This window comes from Solanum stenotomum, chromosome 7 (genome assembly GCF_019186545.1).
Source record: "Solanum stenotomum isolate F172 chromosome 7, ASM1918654v1, whole genome shotgun sequence".
Lineage (NCBI taxonomy): Eukaryota > Viridiplantae > Streptophyta > Magnoliopsida > Solanales > Solanaceae > Solanum > Solanum stenotomum.
Window position 1 is genome coordinate 60616981 of NC_064288.1, and position 26432 is coordinate 60643412.

At 32.3% G+C, this 26432-nt stretch overlaps 3 protein-coding genes across 4 annotated transcripts in view; 2 read left to right on the plus strand and 1 right to left on the minus strand.

Annotated features, from left to right (window-relative positions):
• Positions 1-6104: 6104 nt before the first annotated feature.
• Positions 6105-13242, plus strand: LOC125870384 (protein HESO1-like). 2 transcript variants are annotated; one of them, XM_049550806.1, is made up of 10 exons: positions 6105-6350; positions 7412-7600; positions 7743-7919; positions 8426-8610; positions 9533-9628; positions 10756-10801; positions 11682-11788; positions 11893-11994; positions 12071-12470; positions 12567-13242. In XM_049550806.1, exons 1-10 carry the CDS (start codon positions 6326-6328, stop codon positions 12956-12958), a joined length of 1719 nt encoding a protein of 572 aa, XP_049406763.1. In that variant the 5' UTR covers positions 6105-6325; the 3' UTR covers positions 12959-13242. The 2 variants fall into 2 exon arrangements, with proteins under 2 accessions (XP_049406763.1, XP_049406762.1); XM_049550805.1 differs by having other exon boundaries at positions 12071-13242.
• Positions 13243-13608: 366 nt separating this feature from the next.
• On the minus strand, positions 13609-18967 carry LOC125870395 (probable indole-3-pyruvate monooxygenase YUCCA10). Its single transcript, XM_049550821.1, has 4 exons — positions 18341-18967; positions 14463-14696; positions 13964-14086; positions 13609-13770 (listed from the first exon to the last, which is right to left on the minus strand). The coding sequence occupies exons 1-4, from the start codon at positions 18965-18967 to the stop codon at positions 13609-13611; spliced, it is 1146 nt and encodes a 381-aa protein (XP_049406778.1).
• Positions 18968-25885: 6918 nt separating this feature from the next.
• The window catches only part of LOC125870115 (F-box/kelch-repeat protein At3g23880-like), a 3751-nt gene continuing 3204 nt past the window's right edge, over positions 25886-26432 (plus strand). The window contains exon 1 of the mRNA XM_049550472.1: positions 25886-26048. Within this exon, the coding sequence (XP_049406429.1) occupies positions 25886-26048 (163 nt within the window). The remainder of the gene's footprint in view (positions 26049-26432) is intronic.

A 26432-nucleotide genomic window follows, 5' to 3' on the forward strand; every position in this document is an offset into this window, starting at 1 on the left:
TATTTAATAATGTGAAACAGAAGCGGATTTAAGATTTCAATTTTATAGAATTTTAGAATATTGACGATTTCAAATGATAATAAATGAGTTTAAAATTTAATATTTATATATATTTAATATTTTTTTAATTCAATTATTTTGCTCGAGTAAAAATTATTGGATTCGGTCAAATCTATACTCAAATTTCTTCTGACTCTTCCCCAGATGAGAGGACTAAGCCGTTAAATGTGTTTTACGTATGTACTTTTTGATAGTGATTAGGTTATGAAATTCATATATAAATTTTGAATTTGAAGTTTATAAGTTTTTACACTAATTTTAAATTAATTTATTGGACTTAAACCAAGCATATTTCTGTTAATAAAGCATTAGTCTATGTACCAATATTAATCAACCTTGCAAAATTCAACTTAGTAGTCAAGAATTGGAGGATCTGACTATTTTCTTTCTTTTCTTTTTTGGTAAAAAAAAAAAAGTTTTTGAAAAGAAGTCAATCTACTAATTAAAAACTTGAAATATTGCACCAATTGTAAAGTCAGATTCCATATTGAATTGGGAAAAAAGATTATTCTATTTTCTACCAGAATTCATGCCTAATTATAGCTACTTATATTAATCTAACTTTTAGGAGATGCTTTCCTGGAATATTTTGAAATTTTGATTAATTCGAATTCTTCAAAATATTTCTTAACATGATTTCTTCGATATTCGAAATTTGATAATCGTTGTGCAGTAGATGTGGTTACTTTTCTCTTAACCATGAATTTCAAATTCGAGTCTTGAGTATGAAAAAACCATTGATAGTAGTCGTGGAGCCACCTTCTAGTTAGGGGACCCCCTTCGGCGGAAAATTGTATTATTTATATATGGTTAAAATAATTTTTTAGGTATGTATAGTAGATATCGAATCCCCTTCATCTTCTTCGTGTGTCTATTTCTTCAAAATTTGAACCCTTATTGAAAATTTTGGTCCGCCACTGATTGATAGGAGAAGCTTCCCATGAGACTTATTGAATAGTTCTTTTAATCCTGGCCATCCACGTGTCGTCAACTAATCATAAGGGTATATCTAGCCTCAAAGTACAACGGAAAGGGTATATTTAGCCCAAAAATATAATTAGGGATATATTTAAACTAATACAAGGATATATTTGGCCCTTTGCCGTAAAAAGAATCAACATTTTATTGAAGAAAACACAAACTTTTTCCACAAACTTTCCAAATTTTGGCATTTTGTTGTCATCTTGCATTTGCTTTTCCCCTTTCCTTTTCTTTTTAATTTCTAGTACTATCTTTTAATAAATTAATAACTTTTTTTATTATTTAATTTTATGGTGGTAGGGCAATTAGTGTGGTTATAATGTATAAGAACCTTAAGAGCAACGTAACCTATTTATACTATAGTTTCTTAATACATAAGATTTTTAATTAGAGATCTTGAATTCAAGTTTTGAATATAAGAAAAGTCATAAAGAAAAACGTTGTCTTCAAAAGCAAGAAATCATTTTAATACTTGGATATGTTGTCTTTTAATTTATTTTTTAGTGTAAAATTTAAATTACCATAGTGTAAAATTTAAATTACTTTATATCCCTGTTTTTTTTCTAATTACACTAATCCCATGTTCTTTAGGCATTTCAGATACATAATAAGGATCCGGATACAATATTGTTGGTACATTATGTATCAAACTGTTGCACTTATTAAGGGAAAAAAAGCTGAAAAATCAAATTAAGATCTCATAATATCCATCTTTGCATCAATTAGGGGGGGGGAACTGAAAATCAAATTAAGATCCCATATATTGCGCTATTTCATTACAAATTATTGTCAAGAATTCAGTCATATAGTGTAACAAATCCAAAAAAAAATTTAAAAAATTCTTCTTCTTGTTCATCGTTCTCTGTTTCATAAAAAAATTTGTCAATTTTTTTTGATAAGCGGGGTGATCGAGTTATAAAGGATATAAAAGTGATGGAATTGTTGTTTGGACAAACGATTTCTTTTGTGAATCTTCAATTTCATCGAAAATCCTTTCAATTTTGATTTAAGATTGTCGAAAATTTTGAGATTCAAAATTCTTCTCTAGTTCATTGAAGATCCTTTCAGTTTTGATTCAAAATTGTTGAAAATTTTGAGTTTCAAAATTATTTTCCTAGTTCATTCAAGATCCTTTCAATGTTGATTCAAAATTATCGAAATTTTTGAGAAGATACATCATGAAGATCCTTTCAATTTAAATTGATAAGTGTTGTATTTCTACTAGATATATTAAATAAGAAAGTGTTGCCCATAAGATTTTAGGTTTGAGATCGATACATTATTGTTTGGTAATTGTTAAGAATCGGATACATTTAGTATGAATTTGAATTTACATTTCATGCCTAAAAAATTAGTGCATGATATATTATTATTTATGTATCTTATTTTGTTTGAGAAATACTATATTTTATTTTTGTAAAAAAACATTATACATGTAATTGTTCCAAATAGCATTTTTTTGGTGCATCCACCTTGCATTCCTAAAAAAGTGGTATGACTAACAAGTTAATTGATGCAACTAATCAAAAATCAGCCTAAAGTTAATTAAAGAATTATTTTGAACAAATCCATTTAGCTGTATAGGATTACATTAAAGAGGAAATACTCCTCTTTTAATTCAATTTTTACTATTATTGGCCGTGATTAGTATGGATAAAATATGAAAAAGAAACGAGGTATGTCTGGTATTATAGAAAACATTTTTCGTAAAATATATATATATTTTGGTTAGTTTAAACTTTTTGAAAATCAAATTTGGATATGAATTTTATAACTACTTAGAATTTGGAGTGAATTTAGGGAGAGAAAATAGGAGTGAAAAAGGGAGTGGTGATCGTGGGTTTGGCTGGTGACTTTTGTGTATCCGATAGTTTTTAGAATTAGGAGAAAGAAGGGATTTACGTAATATTTAAAAAGGTAGGAAAAAATAGAAAATAAGGAAATTAAACTTGTGTATATAAGTAATTTATCCTTCTTAATAACTCAAACTCACAAATTTAGGCACTACCAGAGACATCATCTTGCCATTGTTATGTTATAAGATATAAATTTTCATCCCTTTATCACCAAAGCGGCTCATTAGAAAAATATATGGTGGAAAATAGACTATCATTGAAATAGTGGGAAGTTTCTTGATTTTTTTCTTATGAAAACACTACTATATTTTTTTCATTAATCAATTAAAATATTTATTGAAATAGCCACTGAATATTTTTCAATAAAATAATAAAAATATTTTAAATTATATTCATGTTACTTATAGTACTTTTGTGTAGTTTTTATAATTTTTATTTAAATTTTTTGAAAAATAATATTATAGAACCTTTTGTACAATTTATACATTGATTATAAGCGCAGGGGTAAGATGCATTACATTCTTCAAAAATTATTTATGAAATTATATTAAAAATATACGGTTATTGGTGTTACAAATAAATTCATAATTGAAACTAAATATTCTGATCACAATACCCAAAGTCTTTCTTATAAATTGAGACAAAAAATATTTATCTAAATTACTCATCATTGTTTATTCAATAGAAATTATATGAAATTAATATTTTATATGATATAATTGTGAAGATATTTTTATCCATTACTTAAATTAAACTAAAATTGAAATAACAAAGTTAAGACTTAAGACGAGGGGATACATAGAAAAAAAATACAATTATTTAGAAATATAATGCAATGGATATAGGTATTCTTGATCAATTTCAATTTTTAGTTCTGATAAGAAAAAAAATTGATAAAAAAAGCTAGTTCCAAATGAGGTTCATGTGGCGCAAATTGATGTGCCGGTATTAAGGGCCCGTTTGACCATAGATTTCCCAAATAATATTTGGAGAAAAAATTGGCAAATACTGTTTGACAAATAAAAATTATATTTGTATATTATAAATATAGTTTGCATAATTGTGCTCCATAACAAACTTTATGTTTGCTAATTGCTATAGAGCATTAGATTTGTATAAATTGCTGGCATGCCTCTCGTTTGTATAAAAGAACAACAATTGTATATGTATATCAGTTAGATAATTGTATATATGTAACTACTATGTATATGTATCAATGATTATGTTTGTATATCTGCATAAAATTTGAATTTGTATGCAAGTGAATCTAAATAAAACATTTGTATATCAAATCTCTCTCTCTCTCGCTTTATACAATACAAATTATACATTGTAATTTGCATAATTTGTGTTTGTATAAAGAGAGAAAGGCAAAAGAGAGATGGTAGGGGGAAAACTGTATTTGTATAATTATAGGGCTAATTACAGAAATCACATAATTTTAAGGCAAAATTACAATATATCCCTTAAAAGTTTATAATTACAGAAATCCCTCAAACAGATACAATAATATAAGCGCTGATACATTAATCTGATGCGCGAGATACATTAATCGTTAAGTAAGATACATTACATTTTATACATGATACACTAATCTAATGTACGTTTTATACATGATACACTAATATGATGCGCGAGATACACTAATCTGATGCGTGAAAATGAGGGATTTTGGAGATTTATAAAACTTATAGGGGATAATGGTAATAAGTAAACTAAAATGTGAGATTTCTATAATTAATCCATAATTATAAGTGTATAGGACGAAAATATATGTATTTGTATTTGTATATACAATTTTCTCTCGTTTTATACAAACACAAACGCAATTTATACATTTGTGTTTGTATAAAGTGAGAGAGGCGAGTGAGATTCTCTGAGGAGAGAGACAAATGAGAAGTGTTTGCTACGAATTACAATTAAATAAATCTGTGGTTATACCATTTAATTTGAATTAATAGTTTGTTATTTTATACAATTTTTCTTATTTTTAATTATGAATAACAGTGAATTTTTAAGCAACAATAATATAGTTTAATGATTTTTCTACAGTTTTAGATAGAAAACCAAATAAAAAAGCAAAACAAATAAAATGGAGCTAAGTATAGATGAGAGCTACTTATGATGGGAGCTTTGACGGACCGCTTACAATACTCGACGGACCATCAACTTTATCGTCAAGCGCTAATAAAAGCTTCATAAGTCCGAAGGTTAAATAACGGTCCATTTGATGTTGATCGTCAAATGAAACGTCATTAATCATAGGGTCAACTTTCACGTTTTAGATTTTAAATTTTTAGGCACTATATAATATTTTTTAGGGTTTATTTTATTTGTGATGATTTTTAGCGAAGAACACATTCACAGTGTACGCTACAATTGAAGTTTATTCGGAGATAACTTGATTTTTGAAATCAAAACTTTGGTTGATTGTCTTCAATTTTGTAAGGTAATTCTTATTCAATGCGTACAACTCTTGTTTCGTTTTAATTACCATGAATGACTAAATTCTACAATTAGTGGTTGTGAGATTCATCACGATTTGACATAAATAAGAATTATTTACAAAAGAAATCCTCTAGCGTCAACGTGTACATTGTTAATTTTTTTTCATTTGAAGCAATTTCTAATAGTTGCAAACATTAGAACATGTCCTAGGTTTAACTCGTTTGAATAAAAGGATATAAAATTAAAGAAAAGAATTAACAACGAAGATTTGAAACTTTTAAGACTCGTCTAATGATTGATGTTGTAGCAAAATTAATCAATTCAGAGTATATATCAATTTGTTTAAGATTAACATTTTAGTTTAAGAGAATAAAAGTGAAACTCATTTATTTTGGCTGAGAAACAATGTGTATCATAAGGTTTGACAGATTAGCATACTACCTCTACATAGTCGAATTTTGTGATTATCCGAGTTGAGTCATAAAATTTTGTTGAATACAATCCTAGTTACTCTGTAAACTAATTTCTTTATTTCAAATCAATATTATTGATGTTAAGTATTACAATCTAACATCGAGAGATAATCAAAATTCAAATCCCTCAAACTTTTTCTTTCTTGAAAATAACTGATTAATAGTTAAATAATCACATACCACTTAGTTCTCACCTGTAAGATTTATATATTTGATAACGACTTAGACGTATGACAAATTTAGATTAGTCGGGATTCCAATTTCATAAGAAAAAAAGAAGATAAAAACATACTTGGCCTTGTTTCTTCTCTCTCTCTCTCCTGTTCTTACTGGAAGTAATTGGAGTGATGATGATTTCAAGAAATAGAAGCTCACTCTGCTTCAATAACTTGTACATTTCTGCTCCATTCTTCTCTGTTTATAACAATGGATTTTCACCCCCTTTTTTCTATGAGCTAAGGATGAGCATTTGAGTAGAAAGATCATCATCAGATTCCTATTTCTCCCATGGCCACAGTGTATCGAGTTAAAGGTCAGTACTTTCTTGTGTGAGCTTAAAGCTCTAATCTTTTTATTTTTTGTAGTATAAATTTGAAGATCCTTATTTCTGATTTTGATTCCTAGGTTGTTTGATAGAATTATAGAGTTATTTGCTTGTTTCTTGTAACCCTAGTAAGAAAGTTCTCTTTTTTGATAACTGTGCCATGAGTTACTCTGGAAGAGATCATATTTTGCTTTTGCTGGTAGTTGAACCTGAAACCTCGTGATTTTCAATGGTATTCGCGGGTCTGATAGTACCTAGACCCCAATGTGTGGGACTACACTGTGTATATTGTTGTAGTAGTATTTGCAGAAACATAACTCCATTGAAGGGCTTTGGAGAATAGGGTTCAAATCAGGACCTAAACCTAGGTGAACTAAGTTATTTGAAACATGTGCTAGTGGGGGTAGTAGCTATTTGGTGGAATAGTCGAGATGTGTGCGACTTGGGCTGGACAACACGGTACAATAAAAAAGAGAAGAAAATAAGGAGGGTTGAAGGAGCTTATTGTGCACTAAACTAAGTTTATTACCTTGCCTTTTTTGTTTATTACAGAATTTATGTAATGAGGACTGTAACACAGCATGCACTAGGTGAATGAGGTCAAATACTCCTACATAACAAGTGATATTATCGCTTGCGAATGCTCTATTGGTTGCAAAGGCCAGAAAGAGTATAGAAACTTGTCTTTATATGTATGCAGTGAAAATAAGTATATCAGACAACTTTTTCTTCTTTATTGACCATGACTATTATCATCAAAAGGCACTATTATGAGTTCTGACTTAGATAACTATGTATGCTAGAGCAGTCAAAGAATATGATTTTTCATAGTAGAAAATGCTTAAGGGAAAGAAACTGTTACTTTCTACCTTTATAGTTTCTGGGCTGGTAGTACCTTTGCCTTTTAGAGACATACTTTGTGTCTCAGTGGTATATAATAAATCAACTGTGATATGTAATGGTTCTTGCAGCATCAACTAGTCACTATGTTGAATTATCATCTGCTTTACTATTGGCTGAATCATCAATTGATTAAACTATGATGACAGTTATTCGTAAGAGAGCAGAGAGGCATGAACGGAAGCGAATGCAAAACTATAAAGTGCAGGCAGAGCGACTTTCTGCATTTGAAGAATTGCTTAATGAGATTTATACAGTTTGCCGCCCTAAACCAAGGGATTATGAAGTCAGGAGAGATTTGATTTCTGCTTTTAATGAGATAGCAAAGGATATCTATGGTAATCTCTGCACCAAAACTTTTTATAACACGATTCAGCAAATGGATCCTCTGAACTGGCTTGTAGTAGCTATGTTAATCAACTTGATAAAAAAAATATTCAGCATGATGTGACAGTTTCTCCTTTTTCTCTTCTTTTTCAGGATGTTCTGGTAATGTTCCTGTTGTGGAGGAGTTTGGATCTTTTGTAATGGATCTATTCCATTCAAAGAGTGACCTAGATCTATCTGTTAATTTTGACAGCAGTTCAGTTCAATTTTCGCATGAGAAGAGGATTCAAACTCTCAGAAAATTTGCAAGGAAGTTATATGCACTTCAAAGTAAATCTTTGATTTAATTCTTTTTTTTCCTTGATACTGTCTGCAGTTCATGGATTACTGCCTATCCTAACCAAAATTTGAAGTACATTTTTACTTTGAAGAGTAGATCGAAGTTTAGTCGAAAAGTAGAATTACTACTCTGAATGTTCTCTAGGTGAAAAAATATGTTGCCACTTCAAAGAACTGGCTATTTCCAATTTTCCATTAGCAGAACCAATAAAATAAAGCTTTTAAGGTAAATGTCAGGTGCCATTTAATTTGAAAAAGAGACCTGGTTTTCTTAGTTTTTACAATGGAATATGGTCCACATGGTGTATGCAATGAGGCAGGCAAATGTGGTAGAAAATAGTGAAAATCAAGAAGGTTGAGTCAACTGTTCCTCAGTCCCAAAGTATTATGCAGTTATATGGATCCTTTGTATATATTTGCTCTATTTAGCACTTTATTTGTCACTATTAGGGTTTAGTATGTTTGGTTTATTTCATCTGTGGTTTTCCATGCTTCAGGATATGGGCATGTTTCTGGTGTTCATCCAATAACAGCTGCTAAGGTGCCTGTTCTGAAAGTTGTTGATTGTGGAACGAAAGTTGAGTGCGATATATCAGTTGAAAACAGGGATGGAGTTTCAAAGTCTAAGATAATCCATATGATTTGTTCTCTTGATGAAAGGTTTCAGAAGCTGAGCTTTTTGGTAAAATTCTACAATCTCTTGTATGTTTGCAATATGTACAGCTGTTCCTGAAATGAAGTAAAAGTTTAATTTTGCTTGTTCAATATTTTGGAAGACCGTTTCTTTGATTCCTGAATGCATCATAGCAGTTTCACAGGGCTACTAGTTCTTGGCACAATTACCTGTGCTCCTCACACTTAAATGAATAGGATAGCCATTATATCACTTTCTCTAACTTCACTTGAAATATATTCAGAAATAAAAATTCCTGTCATATGGCCGAAGAAATATACAATACAAAGCAAGTAAAAGGAAGTTCACAATGTAGGACTATGCCTCCTATTTTTGGCAGCTCAAAAGACATGGCATGTAATCACATGGGACAATGGGAGTAGAAGATTAAAGGGAAGAAAAAAAAAGCAACAAAAGGAGCCAATAGCCTCTGTTTGAAAGGAAGCAAACTTTGCAAGGTGTATCAATTAGTTATGCCACAAAGACTTGCATCTTTTAAGAACATAGATTGACAAACAAAACTAAGGAGATAAATTATTTTTCATCCTTTTGAATCATCTTAACTTGTATAACATGTAAACAACACTGAATCCTACTTACTCCAAACATTGGAGAAGTACAAAATATTTGATCTATATATATAACCTCATCAAAGAAACTATTAGGTAATGTGATCTTCCATGATTGTTTATTTATGAGAGAACTTCAGTTCGAGGAAGGACAAAACTAAGCCAAGTCATGTTGATGAAGGGTTAGCAATGTAGTTTCCATAGCTTGTCTGGTCTCTCATTTGTGCTGCGGAAATATTCTTTTGCTTACTGATCAAAACAACTTCAGAGGCCAGCTATATTTTATATATTAGAGTTTATTTAGATTTATTCACATCATTCTATTCACATCCTTAAAAAGTATGTTCTCTTGTTTTTTGCAGATGAAAGCTTGGGCAAAAGCGCAGAATATTAATAGCTCAAAAGACAAAACTTTGAACTCATTATCTGTAATACTTTTGGTTGCTTTTCATTTGCAGGTATGAGCCAAGTACACGTTATTTCTCTGTTGCCATCTTACTCTTTTTTTCCTTGCTTTATATTATGGACAGCATGCTGATTACTTTGAGTCAATATAAATTGTGCCTTCAGCTGAATGTTTTGTTATCGTGGTTAATCCTTCTGCCAGCATAGGAGCTACTGGTGAACTAATAACATAACCTTACACAGCGTACTCTATGGTAAAATTTGTACTGATTATAGCTATGAATAAAATCTTGACCTTATTAGAAGAAAATTTACTCTAATAAGTATGGACAGCTGTAGTTTTAATGCAGCAAATAGTTATACAAAAAATGTTACCTTCTCAAAAAAATTTAGAAGAAAATTTACTCTGGTGAAATCATATGATTTGATTTTAGTCTGTTGTGGTTTAAACTTTTTTTTTCAATGCCCTCTCATGATTTTGTTGCTTTCTTGTTTTATTTAATAGGGACCTTCATTTTAGTGATTCAATGCTCTGAGCTATAATACCTTCTATGAAGGCTATTCTAAGCAAAACAGAATTCCCACAGTTTTACAAATGTGGTTACAAGACCAAATTTATATTGTTTCAACTTAAGAAAAAACAAAAAGAGGAAAGAAAACCTAGCTGGTCAACCAAGTTTGGTATCTAAGTGAAGAAGGGTAGAGGAGCAGGACCCATTAGCCACCAAGTTTGTGTTGTTTCAACTTGTAGAACACAAAAGAAATTTACTTTTTTCCTCTTGCAGTACCTTGGTATTATTTAATGAAATTTACTTTGCCTGATCCAAAAAAGAAAGGAGAAAGAAAAAAGATGGTTTGGTGCACCCTTTTGTACAAACGGTGTTGCTCTTGTAAGCTTTTTGTTGCTGGATTTAACCCTTTTTGTCAATGAAAGCATTATTAATATTTCTGATTGCGTAGTATTATGTGTTGCTGATTTAGTTTTGCGGGAATATAAATTATGAAAGTCTTGTCTTTTTTAAAAAATCTGTGAGGAAATTGATGTGTGCTGACAACTGAGAAGTAGGATATCTTGATTCCTTTCTAGAGTGCTATTGATGTAGTTTTTTAGTTAATAATCTGTTTTTTTTTTCATTTGGGGCCGTGTGAACTTCTCCCTCTAATGAATGATACTTTGCAGACACGAAATCCTCCAATACTACCGCCATTTTCTGCCATATTAGAAGGTAACTATGAATCTTTACTTATTCAGTTTTCGGATGCCTTTTTTGAAGGGATATCAGTACACAGTGTAGTGAAGTACTGTAGTAGAAAAGAAAAATTCCCAAGAATAAGGATCATGATAGAAATACTTTTTTCGTGAAGGAAATATATAGGACCCTATGCATCAGAACTGGATGTGTATGAAAAATCTTCCATTTGTCATGCTGTCAATGCAGTGATACATATGCATTATTCTTTTTCTTTTATATATGACTTGGCAGTTTTGGTTTTAGCACGTGTTGCCTTGTTTGACTTTTGATTCATATTGATACTTAGCCCTACTGTGAATAGTAAAGGAGAAATATGTTCTCTTTCATGTTAGGATTCTGTATTATGTGGTGTAATAGTCATGGCAGTCAAAAGGGAGTAAGATGATTATCTAGATTATTGCCAGTTACAGGATTATGCTATCACAAGCGATGCTAATAACAAACGTCTGAAACACCAAGCAAGTAGACCATAGGAACTGAAATGCAGGTCCCCATGGAAAAGAAAGAAAAACTTTCAGAGGAGATCAGTTTTTGTTTATGGTGCAGTTTAATTGCTTGAGTGTCTTGCCTGGCAAGTCTGTTCAATGATGTTAAAACTACACAGGGTCAAGTCAAATAGGAAATCCTCAACACTACCAGTAAAACAAAATGTCAAATAGGAAATCCTTATATCCTTTCTGATTAGAAAGTGAAGAACTAAAACCATCACTATAAGATTCTAAATTTCAAGAATATTGTTGAGATTTTCTATTCAAGTAGATCCTAAGTGATGCTTCTCTTTGCACTTGTTTTTTTCATGAGATCCTTTGTTTTGAGTAGCTCGGTAATATTCCTTGGCATTGAAATGTTCTAGATGGCTCTGATCCTGATTCGGTGGCGAAGTCATTGAAGAAGTTTGTGAACTATGGGAAGGGGAACAAAGAGTCAGTGGCTGAGCTTCTAGTTACACTGTTAATCAAGGTACTGTGAATTCAGTATCATCTTAAAGCGGGGCTGTGCATGAGACTCCCAATTCATAGCAAACATCCAGTTTTCTGGCTCATTATGGTCTCATTTCATTGCAGTTATTGTCGGTTGAGAAGCTATGGGCCAAAGGACTATGTGCAAGTACCTATGAAGCATCTTGGCAATCTAAAACATGGGACTCCAAAGTTTGCTGCATCAGTGTAGTTATCCTTCACTTATTGATGTCCTTTGTGCTTAGCAATCTTTGAAGTGTTGAATTAATGGCTTATTGTGCAGGTTGAGGATTTCACTGACCGGTCTCAAAATGTTGCAAGGGCGGTTGGGAAAGGAGAAGTAAAACGGATATACAAGTGTATCCAGCGTACCAGCGAATACATTTCTGCTTTTATGGACGGTCTGGTCGGAATACCCAAATTAAAGTCTCAGTTGTTTGGCAATGCTGCTCCCTTCCAAGAAGTTTCTGAGACAGGGAACATTAAAGAAGATGGAAATATAATCACTCTTCCTTGTAGAGATATCAAGAATAAGGAGGATCAAAGTAAAGAAGGCCAGAACGGAAGTCAGTTGGCTATACCATCTGAACCTGTTGCGACAAAAAGAAAATGGTCTACCGAAGGTTGGGAAGGATTAACTTCAGTGAGTGGGGGAAAGTCAAAAGGAAAATGGTCTACTGAAGGTTGGGAAGGAGTACGTTCAGCGAGTTGGGGACAGCCCATGGAGGATGGGGGACCAGCCGACTCTCCATGGTCAAAAGGAAAATGGTCCACTGAAGGTTGGGAAGGCATACGTTCAGCAAGTTGGGGACAGTCCAAGGAGGATGGGGGACCAGCCGACTCTCCATGGTCAAAAGGAAAATGGTCTACTGAAGGTTGGGATGGCATACGTTCAGGGAGTTGGGAACAGCCCAAGGAGGACGATGGACCACCTGACTCTCCCTGGTCAAAAGGAAAATGGTCTACGAAAGGTTGGGGAAAAGCATCTTCAGCTAATTGGGGACAGTCAAATGGGGACAGTGTACCACCAGACTCTATCTTGACAAAAAGGAAAAGATCAGAAGAAACCCGGGGAGGAACTTCTTCTGTTCAATGGCTGGGAAAATCAGACACGAAAAGTTGGCCCAAAAGAAAGCATAACAGTAAGTATGCACCTAAGGCTAAGTGGTAAAAAATGCAGACAGGAGGTCGGGGAGGAAGCTAAATGAACCATTTGCGCGTACATCTGCAACAACTTTTACATTCTTGCTAGGACTTGGGGAGTAGCTCGTATGAGCTAGATAACGTACCCCTCGTTATCCTCTTGTTTTTGTACTAGTTGGTTAGAGCATTTTGTGCAGAATGACTTAGCAATGACCTAACAAGATGGCATGTTAACTGCTCAATGTACATTTAATTTTATGTACCTTATGAACATCAAGGAATCGAATGAAAAACAGATTCTGGAGAAGCCAATCTCTCTCTCTCTCTGTAATAGTTGAAGTGTGTGTAAACTGGTTCTCACACCATCATTAAAAAGAAAATGAAATCAACAAAGAAAAACAATCAAGCAGAAAAGATCTATCAAATTTCTATGATAATATAAACTAGATACCAACAAAAACAGACAAAAACAAACAAGGTGGTTTGAGGTTCTAGCTGAAATTAACAACTAGCAACAAGTCAAGCCTGGTGTATAAAATATCTTGCATTCACGCAGAGCTCGGAGAATTTAACAACATAGTAAAAGAACATCTTGGTGCATAAAGTATCTTGCGTTCACACAGGGTCCAATAAAAAAATTTAACAACATAGTTTGTGATAATAATTAATAATAGAAGTCTAGATTTTGTCTCCTCTGACAGTCTTAATATTATCGGCAATAGCTATAGCATCCATTGAAATACCCGCAATGCCTCTTTTTGAAAATCCAGCAGCGTAGAGCCCATTCTCTCCTTTCCAATTTATCAATGTGCCATCTTCAAGGAATATTGAGCTATAATCCTGCATACAAAAGAAAAAAAAGTTGTACATATTTGAGACAATGATAGTAAACTTAATAGTAAGTGAAATTAGTAACTAGGAAAACTTATCGAGAAAAACTTATTCACACACGATATTTATAGGCAAGTGGAACAATTTCAAGATTCAAAATTAGAATTAAAAAAAGAACATAGTGATCATTTGCAAAACGTACCTTTAGCCATTTGGTAGCAACATTTTTGTATCCAGTAGCAAAAATGATTGCATCAAATTGATGTTCATCTCCATTGTCAAACACTACTGTGCATTCCCTTATTTCCGATATTTCAGGAAGTACCTAATTAACAATTCACCAAAAGTTATTTCACAAAAAGACCAAATTGTTATTTTTTTTTATAATAGATTATTAATGCATATTAGATGAGCTTTTTATACAAATTTACTATTTTAGCCAAAATTACTGAATTCTACCGATTTGGTAACTGTAACAGTCAAACTGTTGCCCATGATAATGAACATGTATTTTTACCCTTCATTAATACTACTATTAGGGTCTTGACAGCAATCAAGTTTGAACTCGTGATGTGCGCCTAACTATACATCACATGTTATACTTTTACTATCAGACCAAAGACCTCAGAGAAACTAAAGCCATCTGTTTTCACATAATATTTCTTAAAATAGAATGAAATAAAATAAAGATAGTATCATACCTTTATCTGTCCAAGTTTGATCTTGTCTATGGCACCAACATCAATTACTGGAGATCTACCTTTTGATATTTTAACAGAAAATGGGCCTTCTTCTGGTTGTGGTATTCCTAATTCTGCCAAATTTCCAAATTTAAATTTGGCATACTTTGCAATTACAGTATCAACCAAAGATACTGGTAAATATTTTAGCATTAACATTGCAATATACACCATCTCCCTTGTTAGAACATGAATCTGCAAAAACATTAGGATAAAATATATTAAAACCTTTAGAATTAATAACCATATTTATCAAAAATACAATTGATTGTGCATGTGAAAACTTGCATCACTAACTATAGAAAAATTATAGCACTTTGGGAGAACATCATGAAACATATTTATGATAAGTTTCATGTTGTGATGATATTAAAAAAGAAGTACAAAATCAGGTCAATTATAAGGTAATTGCATATAAATCTTCATGACAAACACTAAGAGTAACCACATAAAATTATAAACATTAAACTATGTATGTTGTTAGTGTAAAAAATATTTACGTTGTAAATATTTGTATTAATTGATGGAAATGACAAAGATGAGGAAACGTGTGTATACATAATAACTAAATATAATATTTTCTTCGAATGAAATATACATATTTGGTAGAATAAATTCGACACCAAGTTGACAACAACAATGGTTTCATCAAACATAAATTGGTGCGCTAATATTTGTGAAAAAGTGATTGTTGAACTAATTAGCAAAATATAAATCATTTCAAAATAAGTAGAACGTTGTAAATTGGTCAAATAGTCTATTATGTCATTAATCCAATGATGAAGGGTTAGAGATACTCTTTTAACCAATGTGACGAATACTAGATGATGTAATTACACAAAATGAGACTTTTGATCATTACGTAACAATGGATTTAATGAAACAATACAACAAAATTTAAGTAACAGTCAAAACATATATTATATTAAATCTAACAACACAATAGGTAACAACCATCCAAACAAGTTGAAAAAGGAGGCGTATCATTAGCCTTAAGTTTGTGGCATATTAAGAAAATTGAGTATTATCATTACCAAACAAGGATAATGAATTTGACTCGAATTTCCGCTTCTCACAGTTACTCTCCACACGTTCAGACATTTGACACCAAACGGTAATGCATTTTCTTATTTCTTTGATAATAGAGTTGAGTCTTATGACAATTTTTCTTTTGGACATTTTCTAAGAAAAGAAGGAAATACTATAATAACATATGTGCATTTCATTCTTTTTGATCTTCTCTTTGACATTTTCTAAGAAAAGAAGGAAATACTATAATAACATATGTCGCATCGAGAGTCTGTTCTTGCAATATAAGAATTACCCCATAGATCACATTGAAGTATTTGAAGCTTCTTTGGCAACTGTGAAGTCACTAGAAGAATGCCACAATTTCTTTTTTGCATTGTATACCTTTCCTTGCTTCTCACGCTAAAGCAATTGTAGCAACTAGGAGAAGAATGCCATCACATTCCATTTGTGGAAGAAAGCAAGTACAACTTATGAATCGACAACTTTCATGCAATTATTGTGCTCTTGCTTCCTGCCTTGAAAATATTGCACGACATCCAAAACTTTAATCATTTATATGTGATTTCTCTTGCATTGCCTTCTCCATGTTAAGCAAACAATGTGCATGACTAAATAACTCTATAAATACGGAGATAAAGAATGTAGGTAATCTATCAACTCCATAAATTAAGCTATCGATGAGTATCGAATCCCCCCCCCCCCCTCCCGAAAAATAATTTTACCTCACATGAAATTTCAATTGACTCCAAATAGGTAATCACATTAATTTCAATGAAATAAGTTATAATAACTTTACAAATAATTGTAGCTGATTGATGTAGAGTTGGGGGGGTTCCATCTCTTAAGTATAGCTTTTTAGAGTAGAATATGGAGGAAAACTTATTGGCTAAGGGGGGAGGAGGCGACAATCCCTTCATACCCAATTAATAACATATATGTCCTTGATTGTTTCTTTGACTTTCTATGTCACCTTCCACTTGTATATATAAGTCGTGCTTAAGAACTAATCTTTGTAGTCATATAAGAAGTTGAGGCAAAACAAGATCACTTAGTCAATCTCTAATATGATATTTTCTATATGTAGAAGCTTTTGTAAAATAACTTCCCTAATAACGACTTTGTGTATCAACATAGTCTCAATAAGGTACTATTGCAACATCACCAACATTGTGACTTTGCATCACCTCTTCAGAGAAATTGACATTGCAAAACATGTACAAAGTTTCTTCCACAACACGAGGGGTCGTTTGATTACAAGGATAAAGGATTTGATGGACACATACAACTAATGCCATGAAAACAAAAATCCAAACATGTATCAAATTCGCACTCTTCATGACTCGGACGGTCGATATCTCCGTGTTTTTTGGGAAATGCATGCATGTATGCATAATCACCATTTCCCCCTTCAATCGGTTATTGTTGTATATTTCTTGAGCTGACATCAATAGACATTTATATCTTGCATCATGTCTTGTCCTATGAGTATATCTAAGGTTCAATCTACATGGGGCATACCACCTTCTTCATAGGGGTCATTTGGTTTTACGAACCTTTTTGTCCCCATAGAGAAGAGATTGAAAGACTGGGTTCCCTAGATCACTCTACCTTACAATTTGAATTGATTGGTATATATTTATTTTTAGTAAATAAATCAAACCCTTCTCACTATATATTCCTCTACTATTAGTTGAATCATCAGCTTTTCTTCTTCTCTCTCCTTCTTCAAGAATAATAGTCACGTCTTTCTCTTCATAAGTTGAGAGAGATTTTGAATTTGGATGAACCCTTCATTCAAGAGTGCAACATCCATTATCGTCCATTTATAGGCTTCTCCATTTGGACAGACTTGGTTCTATGCAATTCAACTTTCTCTCGGTGGAGAAAAAGTTTCTAAATTGAGACATTAAAATAGGGATTCTAAAAGAAGAAATATATACTGTTAATGCAAGATAGATTAAATTAAATAAGGAATCTAAGTTTAATATACAGTTAGTGTAAATAATTTTTGTACTATCATTTATCAAGTTATCTAATTGATATCTATAACCAAATTTCTTAAAAAATATGAGATTCGAAATATTAAACAATAAAATATGTAATCTATATAACATGTGAACATGACTATGTAAAAAATTGTTAATATGACAAACTATTCTACTTATAAGAAAAAGGAACCCTAATTCTTTTTCTTCAAACTCAGTTCCTCAAAGGGAAAAAAAGTTCTTTAAACAAATTAACTATATATGTATGGTTGTTTATACTAAACAACTCATCACCTCTTCAAAACATACCCTTCTTTTTCTCACGGTATAAAATACCCAATGAGAAAGCAAATGTGAATTTAAAATTTCTAATTTTGTGCGATTTAGAAATGGAATTAAAAGATCTTTCTATTTTTTTGGGAAATTTTAGTATCTACCCAAATTTTTAGTAATTACAATAATCCAACTTCATATTCCTTAATCACTTTCAGATCAATCAAAGTCCTTTTTTAAAGAAAAAAAAAAACAAACTAAAAGGGCTATTACCCCCAAATGTCTTCCATTGATAATAGTAGCCAATAAATTGATCCGGTGTTGACGGTCAAGAAAGTCACACTCATTCTCTTGACGAATAGAGTTACAACATAACATGTGCTAGTAAAAAGAAACAAGTATCGAAAGGAAAAAAATTAAGACACCGACTAAACTGACCAAACACCATCGATATCGATTAAAAAAAATCAACAAACACAAACCTACATGCATACAAACAAAAAAAGAAAGAAGTAAAAACAAGGTATAGAGACAGATAGAGAGACTTACTGGGCTTCTAACAACAATCGATGCGTGACTTCCATAATTTGAAAGATCAAACGCTATTTCCATTCCAGAGTTTCCTGATCCAACAATCAATACGTTTTTTTCTTTATATTTTTGCCCGGATTTATAGTCACTTGAATGAATAATTTCGCCTTCGAACTTTTCAATCCCTACCATCTTTGGAATATAACCTTCGTTATTTTCCCCTGTAGCCAAAATTAAGAAGTTACAGGCATACACTTCCAGATCTCCACTAGCCAAATTTCTTGATTTGACGTTCCATTTACCCTCCTCACTATTGAAAAACGCCAATTCAACACAAGTTTGAAAGTTTGGTTTGATACTGAAATGCTCCACATACTTGTCTAAGTATTGAATAAACTCATTTTTTGACAAATATTTCGGGGTTGAAGTTGTATGTGGCATAAAGGGTAATGAACAAAAACCCTTAGCTAAGTGTAAATTAAGTCTATCATAGGTTTTTTTCTTCCACAAATAAGCACAACAATCCTCCTTTTCTAACACAACATTTTTGATACCGAAATTATTTAAGCAAGCTGAAATCGCTATTCCTGATGGACCGGCTCCAACTACAACAACTTCAACTTCTTGCTTCGAAAAATTCACCATTGCAAAATTTTCAGAAAGTTAAAGAGACAGTTTTTTTTTTTTTGAGTATTGTTGAAATACAATTGCAACAAGAGTTCAAGAAAGGGGAATTTAGCCAATGAGGTATGTATATATAGTCTTCAAATGAGATTTATTGTTTTTTTGCCTTTTTTTAAAATGTAATGGAGAATAACAGTTACAAGTAAATGTAGATTAGTTTGGAAGTAAGACTGTAGATTTTTCATTTAATGTTATCAATGCATATAATTTCATGTATAATTTGTTTTATATGAAGACACTGTCTTCACTTATGTTCATGGTATTTAATATAGTTATTCTCGCGGTTTCATTTTATATGATGGCAATTAGATATGAAGCTTAAAAAAAGAAAGAAATATTTTTAGAACTTGTTTCATCGTAAATTATATGTAGTGCCATATTGGAGCAAGGATAATTAGTCGTCAAACACCTATCATCGAAAAATTTGGTTGTCATAAGTCAAATTATATTAGTTTATATATATATATATATATATATATATATATATATACAAAATATGCATACATATATTAAATCTTAAATATCCTTTACAAAAGTCTTAGCTACATCACTAACTATACGAATGTACGTCATAATTAAAGGATAAATGAAGAGTTCAAGTAGTATAAGAAGTTCAATTCATTTTAAACGGATTAAAAGGAAAATAGTGTCGTGTTTAATTAACGGAGTGAGCCCGGAGTTGGACGATATATATGTTTTTTATTTATTTTGAGTGTAAAAAGTATTTTTTTTTTCCTTCAGAATTTGTGTTATTGCAACAAAATCTGAGTTTATTTTTCACTATTCTTTGATAGATGTAAAGGCATTTAATTGAAAGTTATTTTTAGCTTAAGCTTAAACGTGGCAAATACATTTTGCTATAAATGAACTTTGCAGATTCCAAAAGAGATTTAGAACAATTTAATTGAATATGACTAAATCTAAATTACAACTTTAATTGAATTTGAGTAAATTTAAATTACAACAATTTAATTGAATTTGACTAAATTTAAATTATAACAATTTTATTAATTTGACTAAAAAACAACAAATTAATTGAATTTGACTAAATTACAACAATTTAATTAAATTTGACTAAAGTTTATTGACGGTCTAAACCCAAAGTATATTTTTTTATCTTTTTATCTGTGTCTTAGATTTTTTAGATACATAGTTACTCAACTAATTAATAGTTATTAATTAATTATATCAGAAAGTTATTTCATTGTTGAAAAATAAGAATCAAGAAAAAAAGATGATATAATAAGGATTAGTTGAGTGACCATATAATAAATCAATCCTCATATCTGTGTATGTTGGTAAAAGTATGAGTACGGTAAAAAAAGAAGGCATATCACATAAATATGCCCTTTAACTTAGCCTTAACTCACATTATTATGCCCTTCAACTTTAGATGTGCACAAGTAGACACTTTAACTTATATAAAATTGAACAAATCGACGCATACGTCCTACGTAGCATTCTACATGACAATTTGCGTCCTACGTGTATTATGTCACATAGGACTCATGTGTCTACTTGTTCAAATTCATATAAGTTTTAGTTCCTACTTGTACACACCTAAAATTGGAGGACATAAATGTAAAATGAGACCAAGTTAAAGGACACATTTATGTATTATGCCTATAAAAGAATAATAAGAATAATTTTTCAAATTAATGCGTAAAATACTAACTATTTCTTAAGAAGATTCAAGTCGTGCGATTACTCTATAACTTTAATTTATTTTTATCGACTTGAATAATCCTCAAGTTTTACGAAATATGTAGGATGAATATATACTTTTTTAAGCTAGTGCTAATGACATAATTTTTTTTACTAATATAACTATGGTGTCTTAAAGCCACTTGCACGCACCTTGACTAATTCGAGTAATGACATATATTTTAACTCTTTACACACGCAACCCCCTCCTCATACATTGTAGCCTTCCCCTTCTTTGCCTCCAGGTACTCAAATTTGATCAATGATCGATTTCTAGATTTCGTTATAAACCTTATTGGTTATTTCAAATACATAAATTAATAATGTTAGAAACAAACATAATGAGCACATCAATGGTGTCATGCCCCGAGCCTACACCCTGGACGTGGCCGGCACTTGGAGACCATTGCTGGCCCCAAGCGAACCCTTGGCCTGGCTACTTAACTCAGCGGAAGACTTAACTCAACACAATATAAGTTCATAAATCAACTTAACTGATCAAATCTGGCCAAAATGACAACTTATATCTCAAAATAGAATATCTGTAAATACAAAGATGAGAGACTCATAACCAACTGTCTGACTGTCTATGAAGCTTCTATAATACTGAGATGGATGTTGGGACAGACCCCGGAACATCCTAATAAAGAAAAAAAAACTAGGAAAGCGAATAAAAAGGGTCCTCCGAAATGCAAGGAGGCTCACCACTGACTCTAAGTTGCTCAACTGGATCAACGAGGCGCTAGATATTGATCCTGGTTACCAGAATCTGCATCATAAGACGATGCAGGCCAACTGGCATCAGTACATTGAATGTATGAGGATGTGAGTTGGAATGCTAAGCAACATAGGCCAGAAGGAAATCTGAAAGAAACTGAATAACTTACCTGGCTTAACTCAACTCAGCCTGACTGACTCATTTCAATATAAAGCAATTTAAAACAAGTGCAATATAAAGAAAATTTGTTTTAAAACATGCTATAAACTCTGTGTGTATGCAAAGATACAATAAATCTGAGATGTATATAGAAATACAAATAAACTGATATATATAAAAATACAATAACTGCTGTGGGAGTTTCTCTAACCAACAACCATCACATAAGAGCTATAATGATGATACTAACGATCAACCTCACGCTTCTAGAGCATTCTATACCCGACCAAATGTATTGAACATGAACTGCCTAATGGATCCTCTAGTCTAATTTGAAAAGGATTCATCTAAAAAGTATGAACCTCTTCTACCCATGATTGCTACATAGTTCTATGGGGGCTGTGGGTTCTTTGAACGCTCCCCCAATTCGGTGCTCAATACTACTCCCAAAAATATATTGGCTCTTATGTTTTTAAAACATATTTCCTCTGTGATTTGTGATTAGTGCTCAAAAACTTAGCTCAAAGGCTATCTTGGAAATCGAAGTTTCCCTTCTTGCTTCATTTAGAAAGCGATTACTCTTTTCTGAAACTATCCCGAAGGCTCTTTGGAAATCTCAGTTTCCAATCTTGTTTAAATGTGAAAACATTTCGTTTAAACTTCTTTGGAAATACATAGTCCCCATATACCTCTTTGAAGAAAAGAACTTCAAACCATAGCTTTACTCTTGCTTAACCTCAAAACTTAAGTCTTAAAACGACGTTAAAACATTGTTAAAGACCCTTGAAAACTTTAAGAAACTTTGCTTTGACTTGCTTCTTAACTTATAAACTTGACTCTTAACTTCCTTGACTTTGAACTTAACTTTCCTTGAATTAAATTATGGATTCAAAGTTCATGATCTCATGTTTATGGATGATTTCATGATGTTTAGATGTACTTTAGAGTGTTGGAATCGACTAGGAAGCATAGGTACATCACTTAGGAACAAGTACGAGAAGGTGGGGAACGAATAGGGAGAACTAGCGTCCTTGGAGCTTTGAGGGGGCGGGGCGCCAGCCCTCAAACTTCAGAGGGCTGCCTGTGGCGCTCTGGCTGGCGCGACGCGTCAGAGGCCAAAGTTCAGAGGAACTTTTGTGGCGCTTTGGCAGGCGCGGCGCAGAGCCTTTGCCCAGAAAATCCCCGACTTTTCTCAATCGTTTTTCATCTCTAAACCCTCTAAACTTCAATGGTCCTTTCTCCAAACACTTAGGATCATTTATACCCTCAATACATGATAGATTTAACTCGAAAAATAACCCGGAAACATGAATCAAATCAACACTAGGCATTCAACAATCAACCCACACGAATTCAACAATGTTCTTCAAGAACTTCACTTTCTTAACATTCAAACAACTCCAATTTCGCTGAATTGAACAAGTTAGTGTGTGGGTGAACTAACCCAACACGAAAGAAATCTCACATACCTTAATAGGGATCACCCCCGACGAATTCCACTCCAAACGCTTGACGTTCTTGGCGAAATCTTGGCTTTTCTCCCTTTCTTTCTTCTTTTCTCTTTTCTCCAAGCCCTAAGCGTATTCTAATTTTTCCAAAACTGAATAAAGTCTGGTTTTACCCCAATTAATCTCCTAAAAATGAATTAGAGTAATTAGGTAAGGAAAAGACTGAATTGCCCTTCTAAAATCCGGATTCGACAAATTCCGTATTCCAACAGCCCAACTTCCGAAAGGCATATCTCACTCATATGATGTCGAAATCGTGCAAACTTGGTGGCGTTGGAAAGATATCTCCAAGGGATTTCCAACCTTATCAAGAGATGCTCCTAACTCATCCTGATCTAGGAGTTATGGCCGTTTGAAAATGGACAAAACTCACTTTCTTAACTTAGACAAAAATTTCCAGCTTTCCTTATTCCTTCCAAAAATCAATGTTTTTATATTTTAAACTCTTTATAGTCGTTTCTAGGTGCGAGATGTTACAAATGGAATCAAGAACAAGCTTACAAACTCAACATAAATGACAAAAGAATGTAAATTTATCTTCCAAATTTTCCAATTTTGACAAATTACTGAATTTAGCCAACGTTTCATCTCATTGTTGATATTCAAGAACACTTTTGATATCTCAATCCTTTTCGTGGATTAAGATATTGTTACCACTAGAACGAATCATGATCTTAAGTAGCAAAGGGCAGATCAATGTCTAGTTCAGATCAATTTCGACCTAATATTCCATATAATAGTGAACCTTGTTCAACATTAGTCGCGATGAACTTGTCTTTAGGCAACTAATAAAATGTGATATTACAATTAGCTAGAATATATGTAAGTCTTGCTCAACGAGCAATGAAACAACATTATTTAATCATAAAGAACAAGAGAATCCATTCTTTATTCGTTATTCACAACATTATATTTGAGAAAAGAAACAAAATTTAACAGTTCTTGAGAAAAATGTAAAGAGAACTCTTATTAATAATTTATCATATAATTGTCTTCATCTGAGCTTTTGCAGCCTATATGTTGTTGCATCCTGAGTACCTTCTGCAACAAAGGGCCAAACGAGGCTTTCAATGTAGTTCTTTGCCTCAACAAGATGATTACAATTGGTAACCTTGAAATCTTATTGAGTCATCATTTGGATTGTAAATCATGAAGATTGATCCAATTCTACACAAAATTTCACCTTTAATTAACATGCAAAAGGGTGAACGAACCAAATTATGCCCACGAGATCATCAGGATATTTGATGGTAAACATCTTTGTCCAAGATTATTTAATCCCGTATCCTTCATAACCCACAAATCTAGGTGACTAATAAGCTGACTAGAAAACATATAAAGATCATTTCCCAACACACTGAGGCACGACATGCAAACAAAATTTCCTTCTCCGTCCATAGGTTTTTCTATTTCTCTCGATTTCTCATTAGCCAAGTCAACAAAAATTATGTCCCAATAATTATTGGAAAAATTGTATATAATAGCAAACTATTAATTCAAATTAAATACTATAAATATACTTTGATTTAATTGTACCCTATAGCAAACTATTGCTATTTTCGCCACTCTCCCTAGTGGAATCTCGCTCGCCACTCTCGTTTGGTGGCAGTCTCGCTCACCCTCTCTCGCTTTTATACAAACACAAATGTATAAAATGTGTTTGTGTTGGTATAAAGCGAGAGGAAATTGTATATATACATATATTTTCATTCCCCTCTCTCAAATCTCGCTCGCCACTCTCCCAAATCTCGCTCGCCTCTCTCGCTTATACAAACAGAAACGAAATGTATAAATTGCACTTTTGTTTGTATAAAGCGAGAGAAAATTTTATATACACGTGCAAATATATATATCTTCGTCCTATACACTTATAATTATACAATACAAATATTACCCTGCCCATTTCTCTTTTGCCTTTCTCTCTTTCTCGTTTTATACAAACACAGATTATACAAATATAATGTATAATTTATGTTTGTATAAAGCGAAAGAGAGAGCGATTTTTGATATACAAATATTTTTGTCAACGATTTATACAAACGAGAGGCTAAGAACAATTTATACAAATGGCCTGCCAACGAAATTATACAAATCGGAAGAGGAGCTAACGAATTATACAATTGCTTCTTTTTGTATATATGTATAGCAAAATAAACATAGCTTTCAATTGTATATGTATAGCGAATTATACATATATATGTTTGCTATGGAGCGCAATTATGCAAACTTTGCTATAGCATACAAATATGAATTTTGTGTTTGCTATATGTGAAAGTTACTCATAATTATTATACCTAAAATGCTTAGTAGTAATAGCCCAATGAAGCTTCCCATTCACAAACATACCTGGCTTCATGAATGGTATCCCAGTTTGAAAATCTTTCAAACAACTCCAAGAATTATTATTCAGAGTATAAATTTTGACCACATCAGAATGTGAATAGATGTCACGCACACTACGGGTAATACCCGCTACCTTATAATCATCATGAAGCTCATAATATTCAAAACCATACGAGAAAATATAACTAGTTTCAAAATCAGGCAATTTCTTGAGCTTTCTAATTGATGGATTCCATAGAAACGAGTCTTTTTCTAGCAACACAAATCAGCCCATTGATGGAACCTACAATCTTAATAGATTGATGAGATTCTTTTGGAGGATAATCCAAGTTAATTGTCATAGTAACATGGTCGGAAAGTAAAGAACTAATGGAACAATCCTCAAGATAGTTTTCAGGTAGATCAAACCCCAACATAAGCCTGTGGTAGGCCTTGTTATTAGCAGATATGATGAGATGGGCCTTGACAAAATCAGGGCTAGAGATTAAACGAAGTCAGAATTTGGAAACACACCTGAATTTCACAAGTGATTTTACCAGTAGCTTAACTAGGATTTCATTGATAAGTTCTGTTGGCGGAATAGGGAATTCAAAGCTTAAGGGTGTGTTTGGTATGAAGGAAAATTTTTTCCATGGCAAATGTTTACCTAGAAAATGTTTTCCTGGAAAACAAATTGATTTTTGACTTATTTTCTCATGTTTGGTTGGTGAGTAGAAAATATTTTTCGAAAAAGATTTTTAGTGTTTGATTTATGAATGAAAAATATTTTTGAAAAATATCTTTTATTTTTACTAGAGTAGAAAATAATTTTTAAAAACAAACTTAATTTTTTTTTGGGGTTGTGGGGGCTGGTAGGGGGTGGGTGGGGTGGGGTGGGGGGTAAAAAATGAATTTTTGAAATTGAAAATATTTTTGAAAAACAAACTTAAAATTATTTTTGGGGCGGTGGTGGGGGGCTGGTAGGGGGCGGGGGGGTCGAGGGGAGGGGTGAAAA

What these genes read in the sequence shown, in the direction of transcription:
- LOC125870384 (XM_049550805.1), top strand. Translation starts at nt 6,326, where the DNA reads ATGGCCACAGTGTATCGAGTTAAAG. An exon ending in ATTTTCTGCCATATTAGAAG is followed by an intron (nt 10,802 to 11,681) that starts GTAACTATGAAT and finishes GAAATGTTCTAG; the next exon opens with ATGGCTCTGATCCTGATTCG. An exon ending in CCAAAGTTTGCTGCATCAGT is followed by an intron (nt 11,995 to 12,070) that starts GTAGTTATCCTT and finishes CTTATTGTGCAG; the next exon opens with GTTGAGGATTTCACTGACCG.
- LOC125870395 (XM_049550821.1), bottom strand. Translation starts at nt 18,967, where the DNA reads ATGGTGAATTTTTCGAAGCAAGAAGTTGAAGTTGTTGTAGTTGGAGCC. An exon ending in CGATTGTTGTTAGAAGCCCA is followed by an intron (nt 14,697 to 18,340) that starts GTAAGTCTCTCT and finishes ATGTTTTTGCAG; the next exon opens with ATTCATGTTCTAACAAGGGA. An exon ending in TCAAACTTGGACAGATAAAG is followed by an intron (nt 14,087 to 14,462) that starts GTATGATACTAT and finishes ATTGTTAATTAG; the next exon opens with GTACTTCCTGAAATATCGGA.